The sequence below is a fragment of the Cervus elaphus genome, chromosome 12 (assembly GCF_910594005.1).
Source record: "Cervus elaphus chromosome 12, mCerEla1.1, whole genome shotgun sequence".
NCBI classification, from domain to species: Eukaryota; Metazoa; Chordata; class Mammalia; order Artiodactyla; family Cervidae; genus Cervus; species Cervus elaphus.
In genome coordinates this window covers 52,634,559-52,648,669 of record NC_057826.1, presented here as the reverse complement: position 1 = coordinate 52,648,669, position 14,111 = coordinate 52,634,559, and the positions used below count along the sequence as shown (strand labels likewise).

The following is a 14,111-nucleotide window of genomic DNA, read 5'->3' as shown; positions in this document are numbered from 1 at the left end:
TAATATTTTCTGCTCAATTCTTAGATCCTCCAGTCATAGTTACTAACTCAACTCCTGGATAACTAGTTGTAAAACTTGAGTATGCTGCAGGATTACCTTGGGGGTTTGTAAAGTTGCAGATTACTGGCTGGGAGTGGGGCCTAATAATTTTGCATTTTTAATATACATTGAAAACTACTGTTTTATCACAGGTTAGGATTAAATTTAACCTCTTTAGAATGTCAGATTCTAGGAGCTTCCTGGGTAAAACCATTCAGTGTTTGACTTAGACTTTTGTTGAATTCAAAGTTGCTGATTTTAAAATCTTTATACTTTCATTGTCTGGTTTTATGAAGGTGCCAAAAAGGAAGGAGCTGCTGGATTCTTCAAAGGGATTGGGAAAGGGCTTGTGGGTGCTGTAGCTCGTCCAACTGGTGGAATCATAGATATGGCCAGCAGCACCTTCCAGGGGATTCAGAGGTAATTAAATGTACACCGTGTACAGGCCACGTGCCTACGTGCTGACTGTTGCTAGGAGTACATAAGTATGCTAAATACCCTGCCTGCCCTTAAGGACCTTAAAGTCTGATTGAGAGCTCTTACTGGCCCACAAGGTAGAGCTCCCCCAGAGAGGTGTAAGAAGAGACTTTTTTTTATGGCTCAGTTTCTCTTTTATTTGACAAATGGTTATTGGTCCTTACTATATGCCAAGCACTGTGCTAGACACAATGGATACAAACAGTAGATGGCCTACTCCCTGCCTTTATTATTAAGAAAAGGTGGGGGAACATGAAGTCAAACTGACCTGGTTTTAATACTTGGCACATTATTTTGGCAAGTTATTTAAAATTACTGTTTATCAAATATTGATACATAGTGTTACATAGTGGGGCTTCCCTGGTAGCTCAGTTGGTAAAGAATCTGCCTGCGACGCAGGAGACCCAGGTTCAATCCCTGGGTTTGGAAGATCCCCTGGATAAGGAAATGGCAACCCAACTCCAGTATTCTTGCCTGGGAAATCCCATGGACAGAGGAGCCTGGCCGGCTATAGTCCCTGGGTCACAAGAGTCTGACAAGACTCAGCACAGTATTCATGGTTCATGTGTTACATAGTATGATAGTTGAATTAATGCACTAATACATTTATGTTATTTTGAGAGATTCTCGTGTGTTTTCTTACATGTACTTACACAGGGTGGCAGAATCAACAGAGGATGTGTCCAGGCTCCGTTCCCCTCGCCTGATCCATGAAGATGGCATCATTCGCCCTTATGACCGACAGGAGTCTGAGGGCTATGACATATTTGAGGTATAAATTCTGTTCTTTACAATCATAAGTGAAATTGAATTTTAAAGATTTCTATGGTCAGAGCTTCATGGCTGGTTCCTAAAGTTCCTGATTCATGAACTTCTTTAAAGATTACACAGGAAACAATGGTATGCAGGGTAGAATTTGATTATTTATTTGTTTTATTTTATTAGCATAGTGTATTAAATAGGAGTAACTCATCATTTTCTTCTTTTCTGCACAGGATCAAAGTGCAGAAAGGATAATGTTGAAAGTAGTGATAGGCTTTATTACTGTTTGTATTGAGCACCTTTCATTTATGTTAAACTTCAGTCTTCTGCTTATAGCTAATTATTGGAATTTTGCTGCTTCCTTTTCTCTCAACCAAATTAATTTATTTGGCCTGTATTGTAAATCTAGATTTATTCAGGTAAACAGAAGCTGGAGGAGAGAAAAAAAAGATTATGTACAATTATAATCTTTTTTTAAAACCTTGGAACTGTTTTGGAATTTTTTTGGCTTACATTTTAGTTTTAATTTTGTAAAGTAAACAATATATGCTTATGTAAAGTGCTATTCTCTCATGACTAGCTTTCCTCCAAAATTTTTAATATTTTTCTACTTTGACTTTAAAATAAAATGACTCTTCATTGTTCTTAGCCTTTGGTTTTTATAGAATGTTATTACATTTTACCTTTCTGCATGCTTCTAACTTTATTTTCTTTCTTTTTCTGCCTACACAGCAAGAACTGGAAATACAGGAGTAAATGTTTTGTATACTACTACTTGATTTCATCCTTAAAAATCAAAACAAACTGTGATATTAATTGACTGTCCTGATTTATTTAGAGTGAGAGTCCATTTTGATGAAATTATCTTTACATTTCTTACCTCTCTCTGAACTTTTTATTGTAGTGGCTTGGCTACAGATAAAAACTGTGATATTCCTGGTAATATTGTACAGAAATAAGAGGTCAATATAAAAGATGAAAAGATGCAGGAAATCAACTTTGTTTTACACTTAATGGAGGAATACTTTATTGAACTTTTACTATCATCCTGAGAAGTTCACCTTTTCTTATGGTATTCATATGCATTTCTGGTAAAGTTGCAAAAGAAAAGAATAATTCTTATGTCCAATCTGTGTGTTCTTTGTGTATATGAGTCCTGCTGTTAGAATTACATAACTGTGTTTCATAAATTAAATTTACTCAAGTTATGAAACTATTGATTGGGGCATATATTTTAAGAAATGAAGTATCACTTTCTCTCGGCTTCCTTGGTGGCTCCGTGGTAAAGAATTTGCCTGCCAGTGCAGGAGGCTCAGGTTCAGTCCCTGGGTTGGGAAGATCCCCTGGAGAAGGAAATGGCAACCCACTCCAGTATTCTTGTCTTGGAAATCCTGTGGACAGAGGAGCTTGGCAGGCCACAGTTTGTGGGGTCACAAAGAGTCAGACACAACTGAACGACTAAACAACAGTTGCTCTGGATCAGTCCCTCAACCTCAAATAAGTGTTGGTACATCAATTTTGAGAATTTATTCCCTTGCCTGTTTTTCTGTTTTAACTTCTCTATACTCTTGCTAGATAAATCGCAATCATTTTCTAATTATGTTATGTACAGTCTTAGCCCTTTGTATTTATACTTTTTAAAAATTAAGTGTCCTTATTGGTTATGCTTATTTCACAATTATTAGTTGTAAAAATAGAAGTTGAACACGTAATTAAGCAGATTACTTATGTGGCTTTTGAATTGATAGATGTCTTTATATTTAAAAAGCAATCTCTTTTGCTTTTAAATCCTTCAAGAGGATGCATAATCCTAATGGAAATTTAAAAAATATAAACTATGATTTTGAAATTAGTGACCCCAGAGTAAATTTTTAACATGTTATATTTTGATTTCTCTTTTTTCTATAATTGATAAAAATGTTACATTTAGTAGTATCTTATCTAGCAACTTTCATGTTTCCTCCCAAAATTGAAAACAAATTATGAACTTAAGATTTATTGAGTTTTACATTTAAAGAGAATGAAGCTGTTAACACACAACAGTTCAGTTGCATTATATATTTTAAAACTATAGTTATCAAAATAATAAATATTTTGACTGCTTCATATTTGAAGCAAGCACTTTAAAGAAAAATTTGAGGCTCCATGAACTGTAGCCCACCAGGCTCCTCTGTCCATGGGATTTCCCAGGCAAGAATACTGGAGTAGGTTGCCATTTCCTTCTCCAGGGGATCTTCCTGACCCAGGGATTGAACCCAGGTCTTCTGCATTGCAGGTGGATTCTTTACCGTCTGAACCACCAGGGAAGCTTCCTATTTGAAACAAGCACTTTAAAATAGAAGAATGACATCCAAAGACTAGCCTAAAATTGTAGCTGACAAACTTCTCGTGCCTAGATAATTGAGGGTTGGCAGAAATGGTGCCTCATATACAGTTTCTTTGAGAATCAAGCACAGTAACTAATTCAAGATTCTGTCTTAAATAATCACTAATAATTATTCTTTCTTCTTAGGTAAAAGCAATATTTTTCAATTTTCCTGGAAATATTATTAATACAATTTTAATGAGACTTCTGGGAAAATTTTTTTCTTCATTGTTTACTTTTTGATTGTGTAGCTCTGTACCTTATTCTTTTTCTCATGATTTCCCTTTTTTCCAGCCGCATGTCAGTAAGCGCAAAACTTCAAGAAACTTTATTATTTTAGCTAAATATAGTCATTGTGTGTGATTCAGTAGGTTTCATTAAGATGCGAGAACTGGAAGAAATAGAATGATTGTACATTAACAAAAGAGCTTGGTAACTTTTTTCCATGGGTAGCAAGGGTAGGCATGGATAGTTAAGAAATTTAGGGTGTTTCATCCCTTGCTATCTTGCTGTGATCAGTTAGTTAGGAGCAAAGTATTTGATTATCTAGACTGTGCTGGATATCCAAATGAAATGAGACTTCTGTCCTTAAGGGACCAAATATAACAAAACATGTAACTATTAAAGAGCATTAGAGGGTAAAATTATATCCTCCTTAGTGCTTACTATAATATGGGTACATTCTAAATAATTTGGAATAATTTTGGAATCTTTGGATATACCCCCTTTTCTCCTGACTATTGCTCTGCATTCTTTAAGAGTGAGCTTTGAAAGTTACTGAATTATGTACTGTGTTTTCATAGGCTATACTCTTCTACTTATCCTCTCTTCTCCCAGGATAATTACCATCTACACACACACACATATATATACTTACACAGAGACATATATGAAATTTATATATATATGTATAGCCAGTTTTTGTTTACTATTCATCTTGCTTCCCATAGTTAATGATTATATAATATTTAAAATGGCATACCTTGCTTTTTTGTCTTAATCATATTTTTCCTGGTTCTTAGAAATGCTTCATTTTTAATTCTTGCATTATCATCTATTGAGCTAACTTTACCTCGTGTATTTGACTATTCCCAATTCTTGACATTAGAGCTGTTGCCATTATTTCACATTAATGACACTATGATACTATATATATGTATAATATAGTTTACATTAATGATACTATAATGATGTAATAAACATCATTATATACATTGCTTTTTCATATCTTGTATTATTTCCTTCTAATTTACTTGAAAACAATGAATGCTTTTGTTAAATATTATTAATTCTTCCAGTTGCACTTTTGGGAAGGAAGAGTGAATATTTTATAAACTCATCTGCCACAGAGACTGAATCTCAGAGTGTAGGGGTTTCAGAAGTGCTGAAAACTAGGTTTCTATAGTGTGTTATGGTGGTAAAATATACTTCAAAAGCTTTAGTTTTTTAAAGTGCAAAGCTTATAACTAATGAAAATGCATACAAGATGGTAGAAGATAGAAAGTGATAGTATTGTACATTTCATCTCAAATCTAAATACTTTAACATATTTAAATTTCAAGGCTGAAAATAAATATACTGTTATTATATTCATTTATATTCATTTTAAAGGAGTTAAGGTATAAATATTAAAAGATATTAGTTAATTCACACGAGGAAGATGTGAAACAAGTAACTGTTAAACATCACTTCTCTCTGAGATTCATTCTGAAGTTGAGACGTCCATTTTGAGGTTGAGAACCCCATTCTTTAGGGATTCATCTTTGTTGTTCATGGCTTTTCGTAATTGGTCAAAGAATGACTGGGAACCAAGGATCTTTAAAAAAAATTGTGTGTTTTACTATTGAAATAATAAACAAGTGTGTGTTCTCTGCTTGTGATTATTATTGATTATATTATCCTTTTGATAATATTGATGTTGTATTCTTGGTTCTAAATTGTTATTATCTTATTTGTTAGGTATGTTTATGTTTTATATTTTCATATATTTTCTCTTCTAATTTTTAATTATGCATTTCTATAATGTAAATATTTCATTAGCATTAATTATAAATGTAACTTTATTGATATTTAATGTTTGTTGATTGAGGTCACAATAGTTTTGAGATAGTTAAAAAATGTATTTTAATGTGCTATTTATACTTGAATTATTTTATGCTTGTAATTGTATTCAGTAATAAATTGTGCCAGCTGTTTGAAATCTTAGAAATTCTTCATGTTTGTATTAAGATTGCCATTAAGTTTTCTTTTCTACCAGGAATATAATTCTAGTACATACATGTACTCCTCATGCGTGTTTAATATATAAGACCAAATATTCAGCAATATTAGTTATCTTGAAATTTTATTATTTTTATTATTGTAGATCAGTCGTTCTTAACCTTTGAGAAGGATAACAGACCCCTTTAAAAATCTGATGAAAAATATGAACTGTCCTCTGGAAACAAGTTCAGAAACACATTTTCAAAATTTTGTAATTTTTTTATGGTATTTCATAGGCCTTCCAAAGTTCTTCCAAGGACCCCAGGTTAAGGACCTCTGGAATGTTAATGTCCAGTTTTATACTAGTGTTGGTTCATATAAATGAAATTTGTGATTATTTCTGGTAAAACTATTTAAGAGTTTCAGAATTATCACGCAACAAAGTATATTTTATTAGATCACTTAGTAAGCATTTAATAGTTACTTGACTTTTGAGGCTCAGTGAAAGTTTATTTATAAAAACGCTGTGAACATTTTTCTAGCTTCATGTGCCAATCTGTAGAATTGTGCTTTTGGTTTTAATAATTTTTTCCTAACTGGCACTAATGTAGAGTATTGGAAATACTGTTCAGATGCATGTTACAACACAAATCTTGAGTCTTCTTTTCTTTTCAGAATCATGTCAAAAAGTTAGAAGGAGAGACTTACCGATACCACTGTGCTATTCCTGGGAACAAGAAGGCAAGCCTTATGGTTACAAATAGGTATTGACTTCAAGTGACATCTTTTCAAATGCTAACTGTATATATTATAAGAATTTTGGAGATGAAAATGACAGTGGATTTAGATAACTATGCTTCAGCTGCAAAATGTTCATTGTCATTGTTGTTGTTTAGTCACTAAGTTGTGTCTGATTCTTTGTGACCCCCATGGACTGTGTCCTGCAAGGCTCCTCTGTCCATGCGATTTCCTAGGCAAGAATACTGGAATGGGTTACCATTTCCTTCTCCAGGAGATCTTCTTGATTCAGGGATTGAATCCACATCTTCTGCGTTGGTGGGTGGATTCTTTACCCCTGAGCCGCCTGGGAAGTCCCGTTCATTGTCATATAATCACAGAAATTTAGGTCTGGATGGTTCCTTTGAGATCATCTGTTCTGACCTTCTCATTTTGGAGATGCTGAAACTGAGACTAAGGATGGTTTAGAGGCTTAACCAGGTTACACACCTTCTGAGAGACAGAATCGATTAGAGTTTATAAGTGCAGTAGTGATACTTTCATATGTGAACTGGACATCCAGTTATGGAGGATGAATTTACGTTTTCTCACTAGGTTTTATTTTGGATGTTGAGCATACCTTTTTAAAAGTATGTTATTATATCTTTGTGTTCCATTTTCTTTCTAAATATTTTGGGAGTGGTAGATAATTTTTCCCAATAAAAGAACTTGGACTAAACTACTAAGTTTATTTTCCTGAGATCTACCCTATATCACTTATTCTAATTACAGATAAATAATTTTCAAAACATTCTAAGTTATGTATTTTTTAGGACTAAAGCAAAGCACTTAGAGTAGGTAACATTTATATATTAGATTTCTTACTGCTCCATTTAAATGTATTTAGGTGGGAAGGAGAGAAAGGAAAACTTTAGAATTCAGGCTTAAATCTACAAACTGTTTCTAAGAGAGAGTTAGCTAGTCCTCTGATTTGCCCATTAATTAAGTCAAAATATTCACTAAACAATCTAAAGGGTAGTTTTTATACTTTTTATGTAATTCCATACTAAGCAATGGAAACCCGTCTTTTGGGGATTGAATGTAATATTTTAGTAGTTGTTTGATTTAGGCATTTAGTAGGAATATTAACATGTACATTATACATCTATTTTTCTTCAAGTAAGTTGAAAAATCATAGTAATTTCAAATCATAAGTAGAAAAATCATAGTAATTTCAAATTGGATCACTTGTAGAGATTTTCAGGAGACAATTAGTAAAATAATATTCCTGACTAGCGCAGTGAGTTACTCTCCCTTAGGTATGAAGGGGCAGCCTTTAGAGACCTGGGTTGGATGACTGAATATGAAAGAAAAGGGAATACCAGATGACTTTGCGGATTTTTGGCTTGAGTACTATTTACAGTAGTTTGGAGGAAAAGATGATGACTTGTTTCCATTTTGAACTGAATGAGTTTGACATAGCTTTGAGATACCAAAGTAAAGGTCAAGGAGATGTGTAGAAATAGGTATGGGAGTAGATACTCAGAGTTTGTATAAAGATCTGGAGTTGAGATCCAACTGAGAGAATGTGTTATTCGGAAGACCAAGATGTGAACTCCGGGAAACATGTTGCAGGAGGGAAACAGTGAAGGAGGTTGAGGGCAGCAGGAGGACAACAGTGTTGTCGAAATGGTCAGGAGTAGAGTCTTAAGACAATCAAAATGGTGAATTGCGTTTGATGCAGCGATTTGCATTAGTTATCTTTAACTCTTATCTCTACCTTCTGATTCTCTCCTAGGCAGGAGGCTGGGGGTAGGGGAGCTGGAGTCCACTTCCTAAAGACTGTTTGGAATGGGTAGGAGTGTTGGAGGTTGTTGCAGTGACTGAAGGCACTGCAGGCTCTTGGTGGGCTGGGGCCCTGGACGCTGTACTTCCTACAGTGCTTGACACAGTCCCGGATACGCCCAGCATTTCAGGAGCACCTGTGCGGAAAGTTACAGTGCCCGGGGTCTGTGTCAGTCCTTACCCCCTCAGTCCCGAGTTCACTCACCCCTTCCTTCTAAACATCTGGAATCTATCCCTTTCTTCTTCTCACAGCCACCACCTTAAATGAGGCTCTCACTGTTTCCTGGTTGACTGTTACAGTCACTTGCCACCTTCATTGTCTACCCCATCTCTCCTCCACTGGCCATGACTCTTCAATAAGAAAATTTATCCTATCATTTCTGTCATCTGTAGATGAAAGTAGAAGTTTCTTAACAACCTCTGCTACCCGCTCAACCCCACCCTCCAAAAAAGAAAAAAAAAACCTTCAAGGGCTGGCGCCAAGCTAATTTTCTCGCCTCTGTATATGTCCAGTACTCCAGCTGCAGACCTCCACATTCCTCAGATAAATCTTTCCTTTTTTGTACTGCCATATATGTTACGACACTCTTCTCTTTGTCTGGTGTATAATTTCCCTTTCCTACCTAGAAAACTTCCTCCTTTCAAGAATCAGCTCTTACCCTACCTAGTTTATCAATAGTCCTCCCTTCTGTGTGCCAAGAGAGTTTTCCACACACTCCATTAGTATTCTTGGGCTTTCTTTGTGGCTCAGCTGGTAAAGAATCTGCCTGCAGTGCAGGAGACCTGGGTTTGATCCCTGGGTTGGGAAGATCCCCTGGAGAAGAGAAGGGCTACCCACTCTAGTATTCTGGCCTGGAGAATTCCATGGACTGTGTAATCCATGGGGTCACAAAGAGTCGGACACGACTGAGTGAATTTCACTTCCCCTTTTAGCCTATAAATACCTCTCAAGTAGAAAGCTGGGTCTTTGTCCAGCACCATGCGCATTCGTAGATTCAACAGCTCTCCTTTCCTAGTTTTGCTTTGGAATCAAGTATAGTTATATCAGTACCTAATCTGAATCTCACACTGGGAAATAAATCAATGTGGATGCCCTTTAAGGATTTTGTGATTTTTTTTTTTAATTGCTGTTGAGTAAAATGAGCTGCTCCCTCTGTGATATAGTACATCAGTATTAAAATGTTCAAACCTGATATTTATTAGTAGGCCTAACGTGAATCTTTGCTGACGTTTGAAGTTTGTGACATTTCTTTCCTGATTAGAAGGCATACATGATTGACAGTAAAAAGCAATTAATAATTTTCCAAGTAAAACATTTTCAGGGGCTTCTGCCTTTATTACTTCCCGGATGAAAGTACAGCCTGTTCCTTATGTGTCTTAAAGAGAATGATTTCGGTTTTCTGCTCAGTTTTTTAAAAATGACACTTTGCTGAATTTTGCAAGATTGGCAGAAGGGGGATTTTTGAAGTTCTGCTATGTTAGTTGTGCTATGTTTGCTCTTTATTTGACAGTTATCTTTTTTTTTTTTTTAATGTGAATCATACATTTTTTTTAGTGTGCAAGGTTATATTGCTTACTGAGCAAGTAAAATCTATGGCATCTAGTAGAGTGAAATATAGAATAATTAACTGTCTTTATCAATACCTGTATATTTTTGTTTCCTTTTGCAAAATAGGCGAGTTTTGTGTGTAAAGGAAGTTGAAATCCTAGGCCATATGTCCATAGACTGGCAATATCTATTTGAAGATTTTGTACAGTCTCCCACTGTCAATGGAAATCTGCTCAAAATATCAGTTGAGGTAAGAAAACATGAATCACACACCTTTAGAGTCACAAATTTGTTAAATGAATAGAAACCAGGAGTGCTTTCTGACTCTTGTTTTACAGTTAACTGCATAAAGTATTTGAAGGATTATTATTATTATCATATGCTGAAAAGTAAAGGAAAATGTAATTTGTGCTCTGTACTTCGTTTTCTGGCAGTCCTTGATTGCACTGAGTGAAATATTAAATCTGTTCACTGAAAGAGTTAGGTTCCTTTTTGGTAGAAGAATGGAAGTGAATAGAAGTGTTTGTTTGTTTGTTTTACTTCATATGGATATGATTTTGCTATAATATAAAATACTCCTGGAAAGATTCCCCATTTTAGGATTTAAGGAGATTATTATAAACATTAGGTCTAGAACACTCACAATTAGTAATGTTGGCATTTATAGAAGACTAATGCATTTTAAGTATGTAATAATGCTTTCATTTCTTTTCCTCTCCATTTTCTGTGGAAAAACTTTTTAATTGTATAGCAAGTAATTAGCAAAAATGATACCCTATCTTTTGCTTAATTCTCAAACTCATTTTACTTTGTAATGTATAGTTTTTCTTATATGTGATATAATTCTATTTTCACCCTTTTAAAAAAAAGTAGAAATTGTTATTCCAAAGATGGTAATTTCTGTATATTTTCCTAAGCAATAATTATGTTATCTCTATTACTGAAACTATCTGAAAAATGCTTACTGAGTTATAAAAGTCAAGAGTTAGAGATGTAAGTACTATTATCCTTTAATTTGTGTTTCCTTTCTTTTCATAGAAGTTTACAAGTAAGAGAAACCACTAATGAAGCCATGCCATTTTGTATTTCAGCCTTACCTCATTGTAGAGTTTCAAAACTGAAAGAGTGCCTTGGTGTATGAAGCATAGTTTTCAGAGCACTGAGAGACTGTGTCTTTCCTGTCAGTGTGCATGTATATTACAGTTCTCTCAGTTATCACTTTCCTTTCACATCAGTGGTGAGAATTGACTCAGTGTATTTTACACTATGTACAAATTTTATCTTATCAGCCAAGGAAATAAAGGGAGGGTTTTTGATTTGTCAGATGTGATGAGTTATCAAGTGGTATTTCTGTACGCTGTTTATCATCACCTGCAGAAAGCCATCATTTTATGCAGATAGATGTACACTCATCCAATTTCATAAATTCTAACAACTCACATATGGAGTCACTATCCTTGTACCAAAAACGATTTATTTCTTATCAGACCTGAATATGTGTATTTGGTTAGTCTGCTGATTATAAAATAGAGTTGACATTTAAGCACTCAATTAAAGGTTATAGGTTTTTTCCCTTCCACATAATAATTTCTTTTCTGTCATTATTTGTTTTGAAACAGAAACAAGGTCTGTTCCAAAAGAAAGATAGTGCCAATCAAGGCTACATTCAGAAAATTTACCTGCAGGATACCACCACAGCAGAGGTAAATGATTTAAAGAATGCCCCCTCCTTTTTTTAGCTGAAAGACCAAAAAAAAAAAAATCTGTTATAGTTAGCAACAGTCATTACTTTCCCCAAAAGATCTTCAAGTTAAAGCTTTGGATAGATGTATAAGCTTGGAATAACATGTTGTGGGCAGACTGGTCTTAGCATGACACGTACTGACTGTGTATTCTTCCCTTTGGACCTGTGTGGGCAGCTCGTACCCTTGAGCTCTCCACCATGTGAGCTGGTACTTGTCTTTACCATTTGTGATAAATATTTTGTTTTCCAGAGAGCATGTCGTGCCATTGAGGAAGGACAGTCAATGAGACACCAGCAAAAATTGATGAAGCAATCATCACTGAGAATTCTCAGGCCCCAAGTACTGTCTTAATCACAGATCCTAGGGGCTGCTGCTGGGAGAAAAACCAGTCACCGTCTTGTCTGTCAACCACTCTTCATTATCTTGCTAAAGAGAATTTTTCAAGGAATCCTTTAATTTTGGAATTTTTTTCTAGAGTAATTCGTTTTCCATTTCCCCCCTAGTTTTTGGCTCCAGTTAGGCTGTGTGTTTGATAGCAGTCCATGTCTACACTGCCGCCTGATGGTCCCGTTAAAGAAATACCACTTTAAATTCAGAGTGAACTTTCCATGAATGTTAAAATTGTGGAACAAGGGTAATAAACTTGTTTTTAATTAAAATCCCTACTAAAAAATAAGAAAGAAGGCTAGAATGACTAGTGTTCTCTGAGAGCGTTTTAGACAATTGTGTCTTTGGACAAAATGTTGTATATTTTGTTCAGTAATTGAACTGATGTTAACATTTTTGGTAAACTGAGTGGTTGACTTAAGAAAAACCATTGAAGGGAGAAATGACGTATTTCTTTTTTTTTCCAGAAAACATTATTTTCTCCTAATAAAAACATGTCTTGCTGTGGTGCTTATTTTTCTTCTTGCACTATAATATAAAGACAAACGAAAATCAAACCTTCAAATATCTGTACTCTGTTCTCTGGAAGTTTTGGGTATTATTTACATGAACTTATGTGGCACAATTGTAATGTGCTGATGCATGAAAATATTGCACTTTAAGTTTTTCAAGTCAGGCATGAAAAATTTAATTTTTTATATACCTAGAACTTGTTTTTTTATAAGTTGAAAGATTTTTAAGGGCATCATAACTTAACACTTAATTTTAATGCATACCTAGAAATGTATTTTAAATACTTTGTAGGAAGAATGAAAAATCTCTAGTTGCTTTATATATGAATAAAATAAGGCATCTAGCAACACTGTGGGAAAATCATTGGTTGATGTGTCCTTTGAGCGAGCAGTCAGTTCATTTTTGTTCTTTCTGCATCTTGTTTATGCTGGTTAGAGATGCACTGCCTATTAAAGCTTTTTTAAAAATGTTCAAAAGTTCTTCATTTCTGTGGATGAATCCTAACATTTACTCATGTTTTTGAACATGATGTTTACTTAAAGTCACTGAAATGAAGTGAATTTGTGCACAAACTTGGTTTGCTCTGTTTTGTTGATATGTGTGGTAATATTTCTACTATCCTTATTCATTTTTTAAGACTGGCCTTAAAACTTTAAAAAATTTTCCTAGTTATAAACTTACTGTAGGTTCCAAAACAAAGGGTATAATAACTAATGCCCTAAATATTTGATTCAGTATTGTGGTCTTTGCCTTTTCAACATCACTGTTTTTTTCTGTCAAGAAACTTTTAACTTTAAGCAGAATTTCTGTATCAGTGATTAATTGCAGTTTATTCAAGTGTACTTATATTTTGTGACTTTAAAACTGACTTAATCAGGAATTTGAGATATCTAGTTATATTTTTCATAAATCACAGCTATTGACAATATCCTGAATATTAAAATAATTATATTGTATTGATGGCATGTACAAAACATTGAACTAAGAAAAATAATTTACGGAAACCCAGAAATTCACCATCTTAGTTGGCTTAGAAGTAAACTTCCAAATATTTGTACCATTTTTATTTGATTTAATCCCCTGGGTGAGAAGTAATTCATTAGTAAAGTGTAATAATGTCTTTTGTGTTTTTTTAAATGCTTTGGGAGTCAACTGCTTGGATATGAACTATTGAGAGAAATTAAACATTTGGTGCATTGTTTGCAGGTGTGAAAACCTTGTGGATTTGTGTTCACATTCAATAATATTTGCTTTTACTTTTTGTGACACGTTAGAGTAATAGTTATGGAAAGCTTTTTAAAAATTTTTATTGAATTATAGTTGAATTATAATGTCACGTTAATTTCTGCTGTATGGTAAAGTGACTCAGCTTCTTTTTCATCTTCTTTTCCATTATGGTTTGTCACAGGATATTGAATATAGTTCTCAAGAGCTTTCAAAGATGCTAAGCAGGAGAAGGTTTTTCCTGGGGGTATAGATCTTCAGTGCTGAGAGAATACGGAGAACTGAT

General features: G+C 34.3%; 1 protein-coding gene across 2 annotated transcripts in view; it reads left to right on the top strand.

Annotated features, from left to right (window-relative positions):
* Positions 1-13,802, top strand: part of VPS13C (vacuolar protein sorting 13 homolog C) — a 169,771-nt gene extending 155,969 nt beyond the window's left edge. The window contains exons 78-83 of one of the 2 annotated variants that reach the window (XM_043919267.1): positions 336-459; positions 1,174-1,288; positions 6,521-6,609; positions 10,083-10,206; positions 11,576-11,659; positions 11,951-13,802. In XM_043919267.1, coding sequence (XP_043775202.1) covers positions 336-459; positions 1,174-1,288; positions 6,521-6,609; positions 10,083-10,206; positions 11,576-11,659; positions 11,951-12,052 — 638 coding nt within the window. In that variant the 3' untranslated portion in view covers positions 12,053-13,802. Of the gene's footprint in view, positions 1-335; positions 460-1,173; positions 1,289-2,010; positions 2,614-6,520; positions 6,610-10,082; positions 10,207-11,575; positions 11,660-11,950 lie in introns of those variants that run through there. The other variant, XM_043919268.1, reaches the window with a different exon arrangement.
* The last annotated feature ends 309 nt before the right edge of the window (positions 13,803-14,111 follow it).